The 21,739-nt window shown below is 48.3% G+C and overlaps 1 protein-coding gene across 1 annotated transcript in view; it reads left to right on the top strand.

The window, feature by feature from the left end:
- The first annotated feature begins 534 nt into the window (after window positions 1-534).
- The window catches only part of mthfd1l (methylenetetrahydrofolate dehydrogenase (NADP+ dependent) 1 like), a 32,592-nt gene continuing 11,387 nt past the window's right edge, over window positions 535-21,739 (top strand). The window contains 24 exon segments of the mRNA XM_062468152.1: window positions 535-928; window positions 1,714-1,792; window positions 1,946-1,996; window positions 2,080-2,133; window positions 2,922-3,046; window positions 4,001-4,101; window positions 4,560-4,690; window positions 5,079-5,187; window positions 5,293-5,360; window positions 5,473-5,570; window positions 5,722-5,895; window positions 6,956-7,092; window positions 7,287-7,333; window positions 8,140-8,247; window positions 8,547-8,621; window positions 9,230-9,332; window positions 10,484-10,560; window positions 11,704-11,776; window positions 11,779-11,802; window positions 11,805-11,842; window positions 13,598-13,666; window positions 16,805-16,916; window positions 20,291-20,430; window positions 20,838-20,879. Coding sequence (XP_062324136.1) covers window positions 684-928; window positions 1,714-1,792; window positions 1,946-1,996; window positions 2,080-2,133; window positions 2,922-3,046; window positions 4,001-4,101; window positions 4,560-4,690; window positions 5,079-5,187; window positions 5,293-5,360; window positions 5,473-5,570; window positions 5,722-5,895; window positions 6,956-7,092; window positions 7,287-7,333; window positions 8,140-8,247; window positions 8,547-8,621; window positions 9,230-9,332; window positions 10,484-10,560; window positions 11,704-11,776; window positions 11,779-11,802; window positions 11,805-11,842; window positions 13,598-13,666; window positions 16,805-16,916; window positions 20,291-20,430; window positions 20,838-20,879 — 2,280 coding nt within the window. The 5' untranslated portion in view covers window positions 535-683.

The following is a 21,739-nucleotide window of genomic DNA, read 5'->3' on the forward strand; positions in this document are numbered from 1 at the left end:
AATGGATCAGAGTATATTGTATTTGTGTAGACTATTGGAAAAATATGATTTTTATGGAATATAATAGGCGTACAGAAGCCAACAGAGTCCAGAAAGAACCAGTCCTATGTTCTGTTGTGTTTGCTCATCCAATTTTGACAGGACAATGACCAAAATCATAGCTCCAAACCATGCAATAACTATTTAGGGAAAAATAAGTTTGGCATTGTCACCGGATCTCAATCCTGTTGTGGGAGCAGCTTGCCCATATGGTAGTGGTACTATGAAGTGCCCATCAAGCCAGTTCAACTTGTGGGAGGTGCTTCATGAAGCATGGGGTGAAATCTCAACAGGTTAACCGGGTGTAATTTCTTACAAAAGCAAAAGTTTAGACATCATTATTTCAATAAGAAATCATTATTTCTAACCGAATCAATTATTATTTCCTATTCAAACTCATGTCATGTATAGAAAACAAGGGAATGTCTATGTGACCCCAAACTTATGAACTGTCTTGTACGTTTTCATGTCTGGAGTAGAAGTGATTACATTGTGTGAGCGCGCCTACTCGTGCGCGCGCGGTCCTTCATTCACAGATAGAACGTTCACCGTTTGGTCTACAAGTTACCATCTAGACCAGCTCGTGTAGATCGGTTCATAACAACAGTTAGCAACCATTTATTGGCAAATATTTCGTCTTCTTCATGATGAGATTATCAACACTACGCCACGCTTCTCGCTGCCTTCCGTCTTCTTCTGCGCATCCACCCTACAGCGGAGGCAGGGTGATCGGCTTTGGAAGGCGATGCCTGCCGGTAGATGATTCAGCCAGGACCTGGTTAGTTCAGCGAGCATCTAGCTCCAAAAGCGGCAGAAGTTCGGAAGCAGTGCTCAATTCTGAGAGACGGAAAAGGAAAAACGATGGACTTGGGCAAGAAAATATCCTCAGGTTAGTAGCTAGAATGATGACAATGTTCGTGGTGAAATAAAGTGCAATGTTAAGTTTTTTTCTAAAAGGTGTAGTATTTTCTTAATTTGAATGAACACTCGCTAGCAGTAGCCTACAGCTTCCTGGTTAGTTTGGCTTGTAGCCAGCGCTGCACGTGTGCCCGATGTTGGTGGGGGGGCATTTCTGATGTAACTTTTCTCTGTTCTTGCTTACATTGGTAAATGTTTCATCAATTTCACATCGTATTCGTAACAATATAACGGCGAGGGTTGGTTTATTGCCAAAACACTGATCCAACACGTTACGGTTTATTTGGACAATTGGGGCCCCGTGTTTACATTCTGGTTGTCATATTTAGGTCAGTGTTACACCAAATGCCGATTGATGTTTTAGACTCCTCCTACAGTGTTGGCGAAGCCAGCAACGTGGCATAACCAAATGGATCCTATGGCGAATACAGAATAGTGGAACGTGTTACCAATTAACTTAATGCACCAATAATGTATCAAAAGCAGGACTATATGAAACCAATTGCATGCATCTTATTCTTCCCCCAATCATGGAAAATAGCTGTGTTCTTAAAGGAACCATTTGCACCTTTGTCAAAAGAACAGTTATAACAACAGAACAGACAATATAAGGTTTCCAGTGTAATTGTGCTCAGGCAAAAATTGTCACTCTAATGCATTGCCACTTTGTCAAATGTGTCCCAGACTAACCCCATGAAGTGAATACAGTTGACTGTGGGCTGGCGATTATCTGTATAACTAAGTTGTCCTCTACAGGGAGATTGTTCAAAAAACCAAAGAGGAGATGGTGGTCTTGCAGAGGGACCAACTTAGCCCAATGCTAGCCATCATACAGGTACAAGCATGGTTGACACCTGTCAACATTTTAAATGGTGAAAATGTAATTGAAATGAAATTGTACAGATGAAGATTATTATTTTTTTTTGTAAAGTGTGTGTGTGTGGGGGATTTTAAGTGCTTCTCACTGCTTTGTGATTGTGTCCTGCAGGCAGGTGAAGACGACAGCCTGCTTGAAATGAACAAGAAAATGGCTGGAAAGGTTGGACAAATCTCTCTCTCTTTGCTCAAACTGTTGTACATTTGTTACTCTGTGTCTGGATCTGACAATCAATCTGTTCCCAGATTGGCCTGAATATTACTCAGATCTGTCTGCCAAGAGAGTGCACTGAGGATGAGGTGAGGAAAACCAGCTAAACTTGAATCCTGCTTGACTGTCTTACTCCTCCCCCTTCCCTACTCCTGCCCCTCCCCTGCAAGTCCAATCACGTTCTGCTAACACCTGAATGGTGTTTGTATAAAAGCCTGTCAAGTTTAACCGATGTACATTTCCCCTCATTACCAACTATCTCGATACGCTATCTCACTGAGAAAACATGGCCATGCAATCTCAGTATTAGCCTGTTAAAGCTAAAGAATATAGCACCTTATTATCCGTGCCCGTAAACCGTTGTCCCTATTTACTTTGGGGGAATCTCCTTAAGCTCCAGTGGGATTTTGAACCTCTAGTCAGCTGTGTGGCTGGGGATGTCCCGGGGATGAATGATGATCCCTTCCCCTGTATGTAGTGGGGGTATCCTGGGAATGACTCCTGTTTTAGTCAGGCTGGATGCATGGAATTCCTGGCCTGACAGGGTGATTTACCGGCATGGCCTTAGGAGACCTCTCGAGCTTCTTCCGCCTTCTCTCACGTGCTCTCTCGCTTGCTCGCTTTGCTACAGCACTCTCTCTCTTACTCACTCTCTCTCTCTCTGCTGCCATTGTCGCGTATTGAGCTTGTTATTGCAGAGCAATGCAGCTGTAAGGGCAATTTTTGAATTGAAGCATCAACTCTCTTGAATCTCTAAAAGGTCTCTTCTGTATAGTTACAGAAATGAGACCTGATATGTAGCCGGCATTGTATCACTCTCTCTCCTCTCCTCTCCCCCCCCCCCCTTCTTTCCTCCCTCCCCACCCCGTACTCTCAGATTATTGAGGAGGTGCTGCGTCTAAATGAGGACCCCAAGGTGCACGGTGTGTACCTCCACCTCCCCCCTGCCTCCCTCACCAGCAGGGTGCTCGACTCCCTCAAGCCCAACAAAGACGTGGACGGGTAGGACACACAACACACTGCACACATTTTTCTCAAGGAGGCTTTGAGGTGTGAATGATCATGCTGCAGTTGACCAGAGACCATTATGCAAAGTAAAGGGATTAAAAGTGTGTTTCAATGATAGAAACCCAAAGGGTGTCCAATGTGTTTGGTTTCATCCACTTCAACCTGATTTGTGGTACTGCTTCCTACCCAAGGGATACGGGTTTGGTTGGCTGCCTAACATCGTATCATTTGTGTTCACCAGCAGTTTGCTCTAAAGGGGCCATAAGCCTTCAATTGTACATGGTGGGCTATGTGCCATTGCTGTGCGTGCCGGTGCTTCGGTTAGCTTCTAAGTGCATTTCCTGCCATGCTGCCTTAAATTTGCCGCAAATCGGAAGGGGCTGCAGAACATTAGGCCTTGGGTTGATTCTAGTGTGAGGGTCACAGGACACAGAGGGAAATGAGGAAGGAGCACCCGGTTAGCAATGAAGGCCTGACATGACTAGTGTTATCCAGGCATCGGGATTCAGTTCATGTCAATTAGACAGTAGCTTGACTGAATGTGACTGTCAATCTGGTGTCTGTAACTGTGGCCTGAGTCCCTCAGCACCAACGCTGTCGTTACTGTGTGTGTCACAGTCTGTGTCACTGTGTGTGTGTTACTGTGTGTGTCACAGTCTGTGTCACTGTGTGTGTGTTACTGTGTGTGTCACAGTCTGTGTCACTGTGTGTGTGTTACTGTGTGTGTCACAGTCTGTGTCACTGTGTGTGTGTTACTGTGTGTGTCACAGTCTGTGTCACTGTGTGTGTGTTACTGTGTGTGTCACAGTCTGTGTCACTGTGTGTGTGTTACTGTGTGTGTCACAGTCTGTGTCACTGTGTGTGTGTTACTGTGTGTGTCACTGTGTGTGCGTTACTGTGTGTGTCACAGTCTGTGTCACTGTGTGTGTGTTACTGTGTGTGTCACAGTGTGACCGACCTGAACGCGGGCCGTCTGGTGCGAGGGGACGTGACCCAGGGCTTTGTGCCACCCGTGGCCAGAGCTGTCATGGAGCTGCTGGCCAGACATGGTGAGTCGGGCTGGGGGGTCAGGGGGTTGGGTGGGGGGGGGACAAAGGTCAACATTCCAGTAGGTAATCTGAGTCGAAGCTTCACTTTTTTGGAGGCAAACAGAAAATCGCTCACACTTTAGTCAAGAAGCCAGCCTGCTGCGAATTGAAGCTCTGCATTTGACAGCTTTCCTCTGAGAGTCGTCCAGTACAAATATTAGCTCATACAGGACTATCTTCCAAAGCAAATACTAGTATGGGTTAAGAGAATTACAGCATGCATCAAACCTAAACAGCATTAAGATAATAGTGTTACTCAGACATTTTGGGTGGGAAATGTAAGACGATATCACTTTGGATAAACCCATTTTTAATAAAAACACGTTTTACTATGACAAATGTTTTGCATAGAAATGTGAGATTTAAAAGCTGTCGCTCATGTTTTTCCATGCTGTGCTAACTGTTCTCTGTGCCCACAGACGCCCCTCTGGAGGGCAAGACAGTGGTGCTGGTGGGGGGTGAAGAACCCCTGGGGGTGGCCCTGCAGTGCCTGATGCAGAGAGGCAGCATGGTGGTCCTCAACAGCACCTCAGGCGGGCTACAGAAACAGGTGGGTGTAATATTCAGTCCTCGCAATCACCAGCGCATACTCTGAACCTCTCTCTGTAGTTTGTCCTTTCAGCCACCACATGGCGTTGTTACTCTGATTCGGACCTGCTTGATGGTTATAAATTCTAATGCTGTCAACCTGCATTTGTAACTTCAAAGCTGCCCAAATGGACTCAACCAACAACTGTGTGCTGTCGTTATCTGGTTCGGATCTAGCTCTGATCACTTGAATTACCGAGGAGAACATTTTGTTTCGCACGAACAGTACAGCACACATAAACACTCCTGTCCCCCTATTCCCTCGAAACGCTCCGCTTTCACCCGGCCTTTTCTTTCATCGTGCTCCCGTCTCTCCCTCTGGTTTCTCCTCGTCCTCCCCTGTCCCCCAGGTGGTGCAGGCTGATGCCGTGGTCCTCCTGGGGCCTCACATGGATGTCCCACCCAGCTGGCTGAGACCCGGGGCTGCTGTCATCCACTGTAGCCCCGCCCTGACGACAGGTGTCCTCCATGAACAGATGAATATTGCAGAATGTTTCACGAGTGAGGAGGAGGAGGAGGGAGTTGGGTGTGTGACTGTGTTGTATGTGTGTTTTTCTGTGACAGATGGTGATGGAGTAGAGAGCTCTTCCTGGTCAGAGGTGGGGCCTCTCTCCGCAGCCCTCAGAATGAAGGTATGGATGTAATGCACATCGCGCTGCAAACATCCTCCAACTAAGACTTCCTCAAGACCTTGTATGGTGCTGATAATCTCTGTCTTTCTCCCTCCCTCCCTCCCTCCCTCAGAACGTGGTGCGTAGCGGCCGTCTCTGGCTGCAGGAGCAGCAGTACAGACCCTGGAGGCTCCGCAGCCTCAAGCTGCAGCCCCTCTCCCCTGTGCCCAGGTAAGCAGCGACCGTACCTGCCGCCCTCCGTCAACCCCCGGAAGTACCGACCTCCCCCGCCCACAGTATAATCACTGTCCTCCAGCAAGCACCACAGTTGATGCTCCCGCTGTGTCCCCCCCCCCCGTGTGTGTGCGCGGTCTCTCCCCAGTGACATTGAGATCTCCCGCGCCCAGACCCCCAAGCCCGTGGGTCAGCTGGCTGAGGAGGTGGGCCTGCTGCCCGGCGAGCTGGAGGCCTATGGGAGCACCAAGGCCAAGGTCCGCCTCTCGCTGCTGGACCGCCTGCAGGGCCAGCCCGACGGGAAATACGTCCTCGTGGCCGGGTGAGTCCGAGATGGAGGGACGGGTACCGGGGGAGGAAGGGGGGCCGGGGGCAAGGCAGTCGGGGGCGCCACACAGGCTGAACGAGGAGTGAAAGAAATATGCAGAGCGTGTGTGTGCCTTTTTGTTTTGTTTTTGCTCCCGAAGGAGAGAGAGAGGTGTAGTGAGCGGCCGTGAGCGGCCCGGGCTCTGGAGTCTCGTCCCTTATCTCTGGAGTTCTCTTATAGGCTGGGACGGGAGGGGGGGTGGGGGCTGGTAGGGGCCCCTCTTTGATGGGTGTGTGAACGTCGCCGCTCTGACAGAGCAGGCCAAGCCCCACTGCCCCCTTTCATCTGTCTGTCTGTCTCAGCCCTGCTGCTGTACGACCCACTGACAGCCCCACAGACACACACACACGCGCACGCACACTCTCTTCTCCTTAAGGAGCCTTCTTTGTTCCCCGTGGACCCTCTGGAGAGGCGAGGGGGCCCCCATCAATTACAGTCAGCAGCAGGCATGCCTTTGAGTCCCGCTGCCAAGAGAGCGTGTCCAGTATAGGAGGAGGGTGTGTGAGAGGGGGGGGACAGAAGTGTGTATAGATAAATGAGACGGATGCCCTTCAAAGCATTCCTTTCCTTTTCTGTCCCTTTTGTTACCCGTTTCCCCCTCTCTCCTCCGTCGAACACAATGATCTTCCTTCCCTCCCTCCCATCCTTTTGTTTATCGATATTCTGTTGAATAGGCCTCCAGCAGTCACATGCCCTGGACATGGATAGGGGTAGGATAAATGTGATTTGGGCTCTGAGGTCGGATGATGTTGATTACACACACGCACCCACGGGTCGCACACACACTCTCTCTCTCCCTCTCTACCAGCAGTCTGCACATCATCATACTTTGCTAACTGAAAAGGTTTGAGGGTGTGTGAGACCCGAGGGTGTCTGACCTGTGTGTGTGTGTGTCTGACCTGTGTGTGTGTGTGTGTGTGTGTGTGTGTGTCTGACCTGTGTGTGTGTGTGTGTGTGTGTGTGTGTCTGACCTGTGTGTGTGTGGCCTGTCCGTGACCACATATCCTCATTCCAGCATCACTCCCACACCGCTTGGCGAGGGTAAAAGCACGGTGACCATCGGCCTGGTGCAGGCCCTCTCCGCCCACCTCAAGCTCAACTCCTTCGCCTGCCTCCGACAGCCCTCCCAGGGACCCACCTTTGGGGTCAAAGGTCAGACACCACCCTCACTCACCAAGCCAGATACCTGTTCTGATATGACTGCAAGGGCACTTGGGTGCAAAGTTAGTGGTCTCGCCTGGACAAACTCATAACATTTGACTGTGTTCCCTCCGAAGCTGCTTCTGAGGCCTCTGTGGCCCTCCAGGGTACGATGTGTGATTGTGTTGTCTGTGTTCCATCCCTAGGGGGGGCTGCGGGAGGGGGCTATGCCCAGGTCATCCCCATGGAAGAGGTAAGACACAGCCGCCCTGCGCTCTTGCACACGAATGCGCACTGACATAACACACAAGTAAACTGACGGCCGTGGCAAATACGCACTAAAAATACACACCACCAACAATACACACAGTGTGTGTACACACACACACACACACACACACCCTAATGCTTAAGCAACCCCTCCTCTGAGACCTAAAGCTAGCCTCCTGTGGAGAGAGGGAGGAGGGGATGCGAAGAACTTCAAAAGCCAAACAGACATGGCCTCAAACAGTGTATCCTCCTTCTAGCCTCCCCTACCTCATACACAAACACCAGTCCTTTTGATCTCTTTTCTTGACTCCCTTTGGCTCCTTCTCTCTTTTCCTGTCTGCCTCTTGCTCTCTTTCTCTGCCTCTCTCTCTCGGTCTCTCTCTCTGCCCCTCGGTCTCTCTCTCTCTCTCTCTCTCTCTCTCTCGCTCCCTCTCCCCTCTATCCTGAACGAGGGAGTGTGTTTCTTTTGTGAAGACACAGTCAGTGTCCCACTGACAGTGTTATGATCCAAGCCTCAACACAGACAGCTTTATAGGTCTATTTTTCAACAGTGTTGCAGGCCATGAGACAGGGTTCTGTGAAGTTCACGGCAACATCCGTTTTGTATCCAGAGAGATCGGAACAACGACTTCAAACTAATGGAAGCTCCCCGCTCCCTTCTCTTTTAAACACCCCACTAGAGTCAGGAAACTGAAAAACCGTCCCTATTTCTTTTGCTATATGTTTTAGATTCTATAGAAGCCAATGTGTTCATTCGGCTCCTCACTTATTCTCTCTGCCTCCTTTCAGTTCAACCTTCATCTGACAGGCGACATTCACGCCATCACGGCAGCCAATAACCTCGTAGCAGCAGCCATTGATGCCCGGATTCTCCACGAGGCCACCCAATCAGACAAGGTAATTGTGTGATGTCACTTGTGCATCGTGATCATGACCTAGGAATCCACAGACTCTATAAATGACATCACCACTCAGTCTTGATGCAGGATGCAGACCCGACAAAGCAAAAAGGCTGTTAATGCGGAGTGATGTCACAGTGTATGCAGTTGTGTTATGGAACATACCAAAAAAAGCCATGTGTCACTGTGATCTTTGGAAATTGGAGTGATGTCATTGAATGCTCATTCTGAAGTCACATTCAGTGAGTGCCCTGGTGACTTCACAGTGACGACTTTAGTCTCCTCCTGTGTCCCCAGGCCCTGTACAACAGACTCGTTCCTCCAGTGAACGGAGTCAGGCGTTTCTCACCCATTCAGATCGCCAGGCTGCGAGTAAGTCCTCCACACTCGCGCCTCCAAATTGAAACGGTCGAAAGCAGGGGCTCCGAAAGCTTCTGGAAGTTTCCCTCGACTCGGTGTACCAGAGCTGTGGTTGGATTTCAGACGCCTCTCCCCTACTGTCCACTAGGCGGCCTCAGTGAGCCATGAGACTGAACTGTCCACTCGTCCCGTTGACACCAATCCCTCCTCATACCTCATCATGGAATCACAAATCTGTGTGTCGTCTCTCTTTTATCGAGCGTTGGTGGTTGAGCTCCTCAAACACAATCCGGCTGACAGCAGATAAAAACTTTGGATTGCTCTTCCGCTAACGTACACAAACTGGGGTCACTCTGAGTTGAGAAGTTAGGCAAGATTCATAATCGTAATCTTTCTGGATAAATTGAGTGTTTTTGAAAGGGAGTGTGTGTTCCATCAGGACGGGGTTCTGGGGTGGGTCTTAAGTATTTAAGTCTAGACTCTTAAAGCAGCCTTTTGACAAGGGAGCCCATTCCCATGGTGGCAATGACCGATGGATTTTCTTTTGGCTTGTCTGTTCCTCCCTATATCTCCTTTTTTCATTTCTCTCTCCCCTCCCTCCCTCCCTCCCTCCACCTCAGCGTCTGGGCATCAGTAAGACCACGCCCGGCTCTCTCACGCCCCAGGAGGTCAGCTCCTTCGTTCGCCTCGACCTCGACCCCTCCAAGGTCACCTGGCAAAGAGGTACAGTAGCACATCCAATCACCTCTCTTCACCCTTGTCTCAGTCCATCATTGGCTGTTGGTTCAATTAAGGAACGTATTTTACAACGTAAAAAAACAACAACATAGTTTTCTCCTGAGGGAAGCGGGTTGTTTTTAAGTTGTCAGGAGCCATGACTGTAAGACTGTTGCTATGAGGGATGAGGTATTTACTCCATAGGCCCAGGAGGGCAAAGTTAAGACCAGGACCGCAGAACATTAAAAACTGCTTCAACACTCATGCACATCCCTCTCTGTCATGTGTGTTTGTCCATTCCAGCATGTGGCTTTTGTAATGTGCAATCTCCGCCTGTGTGTGTGTGTGTTTGCACTCAAGCGTGAAACAACTGTTTTGTTTTTTTTTGCAACAGCTTTTCCCTGTTATGTTGAGGCAATGTGAGGACAATGTTTGACTTTTGTGGTTTCCTGCGGTCATGAAGCCTAGCTAACCACAGAGGAGTCCAACAGCCAGTTGAGAAAACATCCCTGTAATCTATCAGCAACTGTACAGTATGTTGCTTATTGTTCATGACGGCTTTGTCACCGACAAATAAAGATTTCTCTTCAAAGCCAACATAAGACTGTTGGAGCCCCAACAGCAGGCTGACTTAGTGAGGGCTTGTGTGTGTGTGTCCGTGCATGTGCACGTGTGTGTCAATCACAGGGCCCGACGTGGTTTGACACAGTTAAAACCATCTGTCCGGATGGCGTTTACAGAGCGCCGGGGCCGAGCCAGAGCTTAACAGACGTGACCGTACCATGAGGGTCCTTAAGGGACGAGGTCATGCGCTCCCGAGCGCCTCTCCGGGCCCGCCTCATGAACCCAACGGTTGAGCCGGGCGTCGAGTGCTGCATCGAAACATGACGGCAGGGTTAATGGAGTCTATATGGTGGTAATGGTGTGGAGGCAGCTTACTGTAGTTAACGTCCTACCAGGTGCAGTGAAGTACTGGAAAGCAACATGGTTACAGTGTTGGAATGTGTTCTAACTCTGTCAGAAACACATTGTTTGTGCTCGGGTAGTGTAGGGTTGGTGGTGATGGTCATGTAAATGTACTTTTTTTTTTCCGCAAACATTCACTGCATGAAGGGGGTTTGTATTGGATGGTGTTGTCCCCTCTTGCTTGCCATCAGTGGTGGACACCAACGACCGCTTCCTGAGACAGATCACCGTGGGACAAGCCAGCACTGAGAAGGGCCACGTCAGACAGGTAGGCTGCATGGGGGCTCCACACACTGTTGGGAAACGTAGTTCTTAACATTCCATTTCATACTTTTCAACTGTCTTTTTCTATCAGCGGTTGTATGTCTGATTATGATGTATTGTTTATGTTTCATATACTGCTCACACATGTTCCACATCAACATTAAGTCCACATTGAAAACATTACATGGACAACAGTGACATGTTACAGGAGTGTGTTCACGACTCCTGGTGATGACTCATTAAATGACCACTGGGTTAGCTCATGTGGGGAGTCAATACTTTCCACACCTTACGCACCCACTAATCATTCCCAGTGTGTCTTAATGGCCCTTATTGAACCATTTACAGTGTAATTGCAGGGGGAGATTAGGTTTGTGGTCCCTTCATATGTTATCAACGTGTGTGCAATTTAAACACGGGCATGCGTGTACATTATTACGCTGTGGAGCCAAACATCATACCATACAAGCCTATAGCACATTGCTGAGGGAACACACACACACACACACACACACGCATCTCTGTTCACCCGTCTCTGTGCAATTAAGCACGGCTGTATTTCACTAACTGTCAGTAGTAATGGTGAAATGGAATCATGCAAATAAACACTTCACCTCAATGGAAGCAAGTGAGTCTAAGTGAAAGCAAATGTTTAGAGTGTGTGTGTGTGTGTGTGTGTGGGGGGGGGGGGGGATCTGTCCTCCAATAGCGACCACAGGGCTCGCCAAGCACATGTTTGAATTGACCTTCTTTCTTCTTTTTCCCCCTTTACTCACTCCCTCTCTCATCCTTCACTCTGTAGCCCCCAAGGACAGGGAGTAGGGACTTTTCTGTGCCAGAGTTTGTGTTGTTTTGGACAAAACTCTCACCCACAACTGCTCTCGCTCCCTTTCTTTTTCTCGACCCTTCCTGTCTCCGTATCTCTCAATCCTCTCCATCTCTACCAACAGTATAGCTCTATCTTTCATTATTTCCCCACTGCTATCTCACCATCTCTTGCTCTGTCCCTACCTCACACAGTACAACCTAGCTAACAGACCCAGAACTCTCTTCCCCCTGAAACACATGGCATCTTTAATAAGTAAGTAAAGGAATATGAACTATAAGCGTCATAAGTCTGACATGACATAAGTGTTTCCTCTCTCAGACTCAGTTTGACATCGCTGTGGCCAGTGAGATCATGGCCATCCTGGCCCTGACCGACGGCCTGGGCGACATGAGAGAAGACTGGGGCGCATGGTGGTGGCAGCAGCCGCAGTGGAGAGCCCATCACTACAGAGGACCTGGTGTGTGTGTGTGTGTGTACAGAATTAATGAGACAGAAAGCTATGCTTGTGAGTTCAGGAGAGAGAGAGAGAGAGAGAGAGAGAGAGAGAGAGAGAGAGAGAGAGAGAGAGAGAGAGAGAGAGAGAGAGAGAGAGAGAGAGAGAGAGAGAGAGAGAGAGAGAGAGAGAGAGAGAGAGAGAGAGAGAGAGAGAGAGAGAGAGAGAGAGAGAGAGAGAGAGAGAGAGAGAGAGAGAGAGAGAGAGAGAGGAGAGAGAGAGAGAGAGAGAGAGAGAGAGAGAGGAGAGAGAGAGAGAGAGGAGAGAGAGAGAGAGAGAGAGAGAGAGAGAGAGAGAGGAGAGAGAGAGAGAGATGAGAGAGAGAGAGAGAGAGGAGAGAGAGAGAGAGAGAGAGAGAGAGAGAGAGGAGAGAGAGAGAGAGAGAGAGAGAGAGAGAGAGAGAGAGAGAGAGAGAGAGAGACTGTATGTGTGCGTTTGCATGAGGCTGTGAGTGTGCCAAGGAAAGATGGTTTCTGAACAACAACGTTTGATGAGCTTTGACAACCGTATCTTCAGCTCTTTGTGGTCATGACACACCCGGCTCTCCCTAGTCAGTTCCACGCAAGTCAGAACCACATCCATTAAGGCTGTTGTCCTAATAGCTAACGTATACCGTACGTTAGCTATTAGCGTGACAGCCATAGTATTAGCGTTAGCCCGCGGAAACCACGACTATAGCTGTCCTGCACTTCTAACTTTTGTATTTATTTATTTATTTATATAAAGATTTATATTAAGACATGCATGTTTGGCCTTTCATGGTTTTATTGGACAGAGATTGTTTACAGAGAGACAGGAGACGCATGGTAGAGAGCTGGAATCTAACCAAACTGTGTTGGGGCCCGTACGGTACGCGCTCTCCCGAGCCACCTTGACGAGCGAGCTCCCTCTGTCTCTGCTGTCCACAAGCCAGTGTTAGACCATTCATGCCTCATGTGTGTCACTGTGGTTACTCAACAGTAATGTGTTTACCACTGCTGTCAATGAGATATGTGTCAGGTGAGTACTAAGCTGAATCCTCTCTCAGATGATTTCAATATGTTTTTTTTCTGGCATTTAGCTAAGATGGGTGTTGTTGATCCTCAGCCAGGTGGGGATGTTTGTTCCATTACAGGGACTGTGCAGGGTGGTTTCTTCTCCCCTCTGGAGATTCAGCAGTGAGATTGTGACACACAAAGCCCTACCTTGACCCAAAATGGCCACCAGGGAAGCTCTGTAGCCCCCCCCCCCCCCCCCCACCCCTTTTGAAGTGTTGCCGGCCCAGTTGGCTCCAGTTTCCTCAAGCTGCATGGGATGGGGTTCCTGCAGAGCTGGGACGCTCCCTCTGAGGGTTAGGGCTAGCTGTTTCTGTTACTGCAGCAGTCCTGATTAGCCCTGGTCCCTGATGGAACCCCCTTCTCCACCCAGACCCCAGATCAGACTGGACAGATATCTGGCAGTGATGATGACACCCGATTTGAAGAGAGTAAATGAGGGACGCGCGCGCGTGCGTGTGGTGGGGGACAGGGGACAAGCATAGTTTCATTACTAGGAGAGTGGAAATCATCTTCAATAATCTCCATTCTAATAACTTGCCCTTCTCTCTGTGCCTCACTCTCTCTCTGTCTCTCTCTCTCTCTCTCTCTCTCTCTCTCTCTCTCTCTCTCATCTCTCTCTCTCTCTCTCTCTCTCTCTCTCTCTCTCTCTCTCTCTCTCTCTCTCTCTCTCTCTCTCTCTCAGGGTGTGAGCGGTGCGTTGGCAGTGTTGATGAAAGATGCTATTAAGCCCACTCTGATGCAGACCCTCGAGGTGAGTCACTCCAGCCTACTGTGATGTCAGGGAAGGTAGTGGGTCAGAATAGACGTGATCGGACATGTTAAACTGTCCCCCCCAAAAACGGCATCGAACCGCGTGTGACGTCACTGAGGAGATACAGAGCCACAGTGGGAATGGGCCTCACGCTGTCCCTGAGGGATGACATCACAGGAGCCCCTGCCTCTCATTCTGATAGCAGGGCAGAACTTACTGGTGGGAGATTCCATCCTCTCAGCTCACTTCTGGACACTGCATTGAAGCAATCAGCTCCGAATAGGTGTGGCTGTCCATACATTGACCCTTCTCCCTACAAACATCTGGGTTTGATCACGACAGCACACACGCTTGCGCGCAAGCATGCCCCCCCCCCCCCCCTGTTCTCTGGGAGTACGCCCAAGCCCAAGGCAATGGAGGGATGAAAGGATTGAGGAGAGGGAGAGATTGGATCTGATGGAGTGATTACACTGATGGGTCAGTGTGCACATCTGCTCCTAGTTGAGCCTCACTCTAGGTGGGGCTGGGTCCTGTTGTCACGAGGGACCAGGACCGAGCCTCAGGAATGCTAACAGACCCATGCTGTTCTCCGCATAGCATTTCCCTTTTCTTCGAATCCTCCCGAGCGATGACATCACAACAGGAACTGAGGAATTGAATTCTGAGAGAAGGCTTGCGATTCTGGTAGATTGCATCACAATGGTAACCGGAGTTTTTACAAACACGGCTCTCTGGACCATTCCTGGCTTCTCAACGGTTGGGTGGGATTGAAGAGGATATTGTCTGAATGTTTGGGAGGATAGGAGTTGGTCAGCTATTTTGTTTGGGGAGGGAGTACAGTTGCATGTTTTCAGGGTGGAGGGGGTGGAGGCATGAGCTCAGACTGGCGAATGTTTTGGGGAGGAGGGGGATGGAGCAGAGATTGGATTCTGCGTATTGAGAGGAAATGTGGCGGTTATGTTGTGTGGAACCTTTCCTGTGTGGCTTCCTGTGTTTTTGGCAGAGTGACGGGGACCCCTATCAGGACGGACCTGGTATAGCGGGTCCCTGGGAACTTTCCGCTCAGATGTGACCTTTGCCTGTGTGTGTTTTTGTGTGCTACATGTTGTCACAAATGGCAGTAAATGACTTTGACTGATTTGAAAAAAACTTAAATAAATAAGCACTTAAGTACCAGCTACTCTGTGGCCAACTGTACCCATTATAAACACTGAGTCCATGACTACACCCTATTTGTAAGTGGACACCGATATGAGCTTTTTAGACATCCCATTCGAAAACCATGGGCATTAATATGGAGTTGGACCCTCTTTGTGTCTTTAACAGTTTCCACTTTTCTGGGAAGGCTGTCCACAAGATTTTGGAGTGTGTGGGAATATGTTGCCATTCAGCCACAGGAGCATTAGGGAAGATGGGCACTGATGTTGGGTGATTAGTTTGAAATGCTGTATAGGCAGATATAGAAACAGTTCTACTCCATATTAATGCCTGTGATTTTCGAATGAGAGGTTCAACAAGCAGGTGTCCATATACTGTATATACTATACTGTTACAACTACAATTAGTTTTAGCAACATGCTAAAGTAACCAGTAAGTTTGGTCTGCAAGACTACTGCTACACACACACACACACACACACACACACACACACACACACACACACACACTTCAGACCACAAGCCAGTCAAGCATATTCCACTTATGTCAAATGTGCTTGTGTTCCTTTGTTTTGGTTTGTCTTAAATGTCTCTGTATCCATGTCCCCCTCACTCCTCATCCTCTCACCTTTCTCTTCATGTCTCCTCATCCTGAACCAGAACTAAGCCCGACAAAGGTTCTCATTACTGGAGAAGGCTGCTTGTTTAATCAATAGTGCTCTACTCCCAAGCATGTCAGCTGGTGAAACGACCCAAAGCGTCTTTCTAAATCACTATTAGAAACTAATTATTCTTTGATTGACCCCTGGTAGACCCCCAGACTACCCCCTGATTGGCCTCCCAGAGTTCCAAGAGTGTCCTGGAATAAAACGTTTGATAAGAAGGAGGGGTGAAAAAGGGAAAGGAATAGAGTAACCATTTTCCTGTTATTTTATTTTATGTTTTGAACATTGTGTCTCCAACCCAAGGGTGTGTTTAATCCTCTCTTCTTTTCCACCGATGAGCATGTCATGTTTCATTTGATTTCCTTTTTTTCCATCGGTGACGGCTGCAATGTTTTGTTTCCTCAATTGTTTTCCCATGAAGGAGAAGGGAAAAGGTCACGTGAAGGTCAGAAGAGGTCACCTGCTCAGAGTTTCACCTTGAGTTTGACGTGTGTTAGCTTACCTTAGGGACAGGACCGACATGGCTACACAGTGTCATGGAAAGATGGCATGCTGACCTATCATGCGGACTCCCTTTCAATCTTTCCTCTCTCTCTCCCCATCTTTCTCTCTCCCTCACATTCATTCTCGTCTTTCTCCCTTGATTTTCTCCCTCACGTTCAGATACTCTGTTCGGTCCAGATGTTTTTTCAAGGACAGAGATGGCTAGCATGGGTCAGTGTTGAAGATAATGGGTGATTCAACCCAGTTAGAGGACATCAGTTATGTGAACTGGTGGAGAGGTAGACAAAGAGTCTGGGGGTCAGAGGAGGAGTCCTTCAGCAGTCTTTAGTCCTGGTGTCACCAGACCAGGAGGTCGAGGACAGCAAAGTTCTACCCACCCTCAGTTTTACTACCCTCCATTTTCAGTCATATCCCACTTTTGGCTGTTCCTAGAATCTTCCTGAAAGTGGAGTTTGTTGAGGAATGTCTCTTCCAGAAGAGTTCCCGATGACCTCTCCTCCTCCCCGTACTCGGAGGGAAGACTGTGTTCTCGTCTTTTGACATGTTCAAGCTGACATGGTCCTTCAGTCTAGTGGCTCTCCACCTCGTGCTGCCTTCAAGACAAATGTGCAGCCATCGATTTAGAACTGACTTACTCATTCAGAGCTGTATACCTCTTGGCTGAGTGATTTTGAAGGAGTTGCATTCTGTGAGTAGATTCGAAGGGGGGTTTAGTGTGTAAGGCCTGCTTGTTCTCAGTGGAGAACGCGTCTTTGGCGTAAGAGCCTGGCCTCAAGTTTCTGCCTGTGTTTGTGTGCCCTCCTCCATCCCAGGGTACTCCAGTGTTCGTCCACGCTGGGCCCTTCGCCAACATCGCCCATGGCAACTCCTCCGTGCTGGCAGACAAGCTGGCATTGAAGCTGGTTGGACAGGACGGCTATGTTGGTAAGTGAAACACACACACAAACACACACACACACACACAGTAACCAAGGAGAGGATAACCAGATGTGTTTCCTGATTTTACAGTCTAGGAAACCCAGATGGAAACACACACATACACACACTTACACAAACACGTGTACAGGCAGAAGAATTCAAAGCCCAGGTTTCCTGCGAGGGAAGGCTCGAAACCACAATTTACAAATCATTTTACTAGTGACCTTTAGCCTAGATCCTGGCTCCCAGTACCTTTGGCCCACTTCTCCCTGGGCCCAGTACGTGGGTCTGGCTCCTAGGCGAAGGGGGCTCCAGGCCCATCTCTTGGAGCTGTCGAGGAACCAGGGGGGGGAAAGATTGTGTCAGAGGAAGGAAGCAGGGTTGATAATCTTAAGAGCCTCCGGAATGCTTTAGTCTAAATCATTCTAATCCCATCCATGTCAGAGTATACCTGAGTGTCTTCTTCAACCTGCAGCTAGCCCTTCCTCTCCCTCTCTCCCCTCTCCCTCTCTCCTGTTCCTACTCTTTCTTCATTCACTTTAGCCGCTTGAAAATGTTTGGAATTCCTGTGTTGAAGCGTGGAGTTTGTGCCTTTTAAGGACATGTCAGGTGTGCGTTTGTGTTGCCCCTCCAGCCTCCTTTCACTTCACGTCCGACTAGTGGGTGTCAGTCCCCCCCGACTGGAGGTATGTGTTGGCCTGGCAACATGGTCAGAGTTTAGAGTTTCACAACACTGGAGGAGGTGCAGGAGGTCGTTATTTGGTTTCTTTTCTCAGTACGGAGCTTCCAGCTCCATCCATGTTTTCCCCCTCACTCAGTCCAATCTGTCCGTCTTACTTTTCCTCCATCTGTCGCCTTTCTATCTCTCTCTCGCCTTCTCCTTCTCTCGCTCTCTCTCTGTTTGTTACCTGACCCTCAGGTATGTCTGGAACTCACCCTCCTTCCCTTCGGAACCTCCCAAGGCAGCTGTGTGGGACGCCTCCCCCCCCCCCCTCTACTTCTCTCCTCTCCCCCGTGTTTCCCACTCCATCTCCCATCCACCTTCCTCCCCCCACATCACCCAAGGCCCTTGTTATTGTACAGTTGGAGCGATGCCTGCAGTCTACAGATACAGACTCGGAGAATATAACACAACATCACTCCCCTCAACACAAGCCGTGGATCTATCTAGACACAGTCCAAATCGATATGACCCTTTATATTTTAACAGCTAAAAGTCAAATCCACATTCGTTATTGTTAAGTGGATGATTTATGGCCTGAGGTTATTGCAGTGAAAGGTGGTAGTGAAACATGAACGTCTGTCTACCTGGCTTATCTCATTGAAATGAGCTAATGCATAAAGCAGATATACTATTGGATGTTATTATTACATGGCTGATCCATGAACAGTAATTAGGCTCATATATCATCATACAACCTGCTCTCCTCTCGTCCCTGTGTTTTCTATACTGTGTGTGTGTGTGTGACAGGAGTGAGTTCTGTCTGTGGGGGCCCAGGCTCCCATTAGAGATGCATTCCACATGTCAGATGCAAGAGATTCCTGCATCCTTGGTAGTCTGGGATGGAGCGCAGGGTACTTAAATAACCCCTCCAAGTACAGGGCTGTTGGCGGCACAACACATACTTTGTATATGATGAATGTTGCCTTTTTTTGCTTTCACAATTCTGGGCTCTGCATTCGCAGATGGGGGTTGAGAAATAAAGTCTCTTGTTGGAAAGTCTGTGCAAATCCTATGTGTTCGTACAGTAAACTAGTATCCATTTGAATGTTTACTAGTTTGAGTCTCTTCCAGAGCTCTCGGGGAACAACTCTACCCATAGCAGAAGAGTAGTAGGAACCGCTGTAGTACACTATAGTGCGTCCAACAGATGGTTTGTTTTACTAGAGTGAAGCTAGCGCTGACCTGGCTTACTTTTGGTGTGTGTGTGTGTGTGTTTATGAGCGTTCGTGTGTGTGTGTGTGTGTGTGTGTCTTAATATGCCGGAGATTTGCCTCATAGTAACCCTGGCCAAGCCCCTCTAGCTATTCAAAACAGTGGTGAGGACCTGGTTCTCCAGACAGATTTTCTGAATGCCGTGTTTCTTCCATGTCTCTGTCGTACCTTCTCTCTCATAGTTTTTCTCTTCTCCTGCTTTACCTCCTCAACTTTAACTTTCTCTCATACTATTAAATAGTTGTATGTTAGGGAGTTGTGTGTTACGGTCACACACCAATTTTGGTATTTATTTAAGCTCTCTGCATCAAAATATGACCAAATACAGCAGTTCCTTGGCAGGAAATCATTCTCTAAATGTCACAGTAATACAGACTAGGTTCGATACTGAAACAAATCCTTCCTGTTGACTCCAACGAGCATTCTGTGGTTAGCCAATCGTCTTACTAGACCCCTTAGCTAATACATGTGGCGTGATTTGTGGATTTGAACGATAAACAGGCCATCAGTTAAATGCAAAAAATGCAGACTGGGCCTCCTAAACCACCAAGTGTGTCTGCCCTACATCAATGCTGTTCAGTCGTTCTTCACATTAAGGGAGTAGCTCTCTCATGATGCAATTGTGAAACCACCTACATATTTTTCTGAAACCATCTACATATCTTTCTCTCCATAACTTATTTCCTTGGTACGTGTGTGTGTGTGTGTGTGTTTCTGAAGTCATTTAAATCAGTCATCCCAGCCAGGAGATGTTTTTAATGGTGCGTCACTCCAGTGCAGCAGGCCAACCAAACACCAGTATCATTTGGGGTTAGAGTATAAATGTTTTTCGAAATCGGCATTCCTAATCTTCTTACAGAGTTCCAGATGAGTGAAAGTTTTTGGGGTAAACATTTTCACTTGCTCGGTCCAGTTTATTGGGTGGATTTCTCAGCTTGGCTGTTTGCAGTGTTTTGATTGGCTGTGGAGCAGGAATAGGGGTGTGGCCTGGCGTTCAGTTCGGAAGATCATGAGTGACATTCTTGGATATGTATATATTCCTGATATGAGCCAATAAAGTGGACCTACAGTCAGACCAACACCACTCTGTCTCCCAAAAACACATCTGTCTTATTCAGGCTAAAGACAAATATACAATGAGTAGTGGTAAAAGTGTTAAATCATTTACTGCATGGTGGAAGTAATCCATGACTACTGACACAGGAGTTTACTGCAGTTCCACACACACAGTGCCCTGACAGGAATGGCACTTTTCACCAGCGGAAACCGTAACTTCCTCCAGGCCATCCAGGGAAGTGGCACAGGAAGCCCCGACTAGAGAGGGGGTCAGCTGGGCAGGGAGAGTGGAGTTGAGTCCCCAAGGTGTGGAGCCCCGGTGGAGGACCTCCCGAGGTGTGGAACAGTGCTTCATAGGGTTGAAAGTCATATCTCTTCTCATCTCCAGTGACTGAAGCAGGGTTCGGGGCAGACATTGGGATGGAGAAGTTCTTCAACATTAAGTGCCGGGCCTCCAAGCTGCAGCCCAACGTCGTGGTGCTGGTGGCCACGGTCCGAGCCCTCAAGATGCACGGGGGTGGGCCCAACGTAAGTAAACCACACACCCCTTTCTCTCACTCACCTTACACAGCACACTTGCACACCGCATACACACTGCAACTAAGAAGACTTTACAGTCTGCTAAAGTCGTCTTGGTTCATTGGGAGTTTGCATGCATGGTAGAGGCAGTCTAGCCCGCATACCTCTCCCATGTTTATAGTTCTGATCTTAGATTAGCTCACTACGAGAAAGCGCTCATACCACACCACGCGTTCCTGAAGAACTCCTATCACAGGCTATTGATGTCTGACCTTGTTTCACTGGGTGATAAGTTATCACTGATAACTGGCTGTTTAAAAAGTCTGTGTTTTGTATGTTTGAATGCTCTTTTATGTCAGTTGCTAATGTGATGCCGTGTTGATAGTGTGGTGTTGTGTTGTGTTGTGTTGTTCCAGGTGTCGGCAGGATCACCTCTGCCCAGAGAGTACACAGATGAGGTAGGAACTGGAAGTTGTCATTTTCAATAACTAAAATACTGAAATAATGGTAACATGAGTCCTCATATGGCCCTTTTAGTGGATATGTTCAAGTAATGTCTATTTGATTTTGATTTCCAACACACACACACAGTCACATTGGACATGGGGAGGGATTATGTAACCGAGCTTGTATCCAATCAGTACAAGGTTATGTCCTAACCTGATTTGTCAGAAAGGTCAGAATAGCTTTTTGCATCCAGTTAGAACCTAATGTCCTCATGGAAGACCGTAACAATGTTATGCAACGTCTTCTCTCGCATGGAGCACAGAAAAGAAATGCCTTGTTAGTGTCTGGAGGTTTGGTTCCTTCTGTTTGTGTTGGTCAGGCAGATGGCTGCCATACTCGACCCTCTCCAAAGGTGGCGATGTTGCGATGAATTCAATGGTGTCGAGGCGCAACAGTGTGTGTGTGTGTCCGCATTCGGTGGAACATCCTTGTCACGGGGAAAGCTTTTAGCAAGTACATGGAATTGTGCTTCCTCTCTCTCTCTGTGTATACGTAAGTAGTTGATGGGGAGTGTTAGCCATGGATGAGAAAGGTTGTGTTAAGTGGTAGTTGTGACATTACCATCAACGAAGGACCAAAGATACTGTGTGGTAGGGTCTGGGACTGAGTTTGGAATCGGGCCCTTTTAGTCTAAATGGAGTGCAAGGAAGTAGGAGAGAAGGATTGTTCTAGTGCTTGCTGCCCATGGTCCTGTTTACACACACACACACGCGCATGCATGAGTCTCTCTCATTGATCACTTGATTAACAGGATAACACACACACACACGCACTTGGGTTTCCGGTAAGATAGGGACAAGGTGTGTGTGCA

The sequence above is a fragment of the Osmerus eperlanus genome, chromosome 8, assembly GCF_963692335.1.
Source record: "Osmerus eperlanus chromosome 8, fOsmEpe2.1, whole genome shotgun sequence".
Classification (NCBI taxonomy): domain Eukaryota; kingdom Metazoa; phylum Chordata; class Actinopteri; order Osmeriformes; family Osmeridae; genus Osmerus; species Osmerus eperlanus.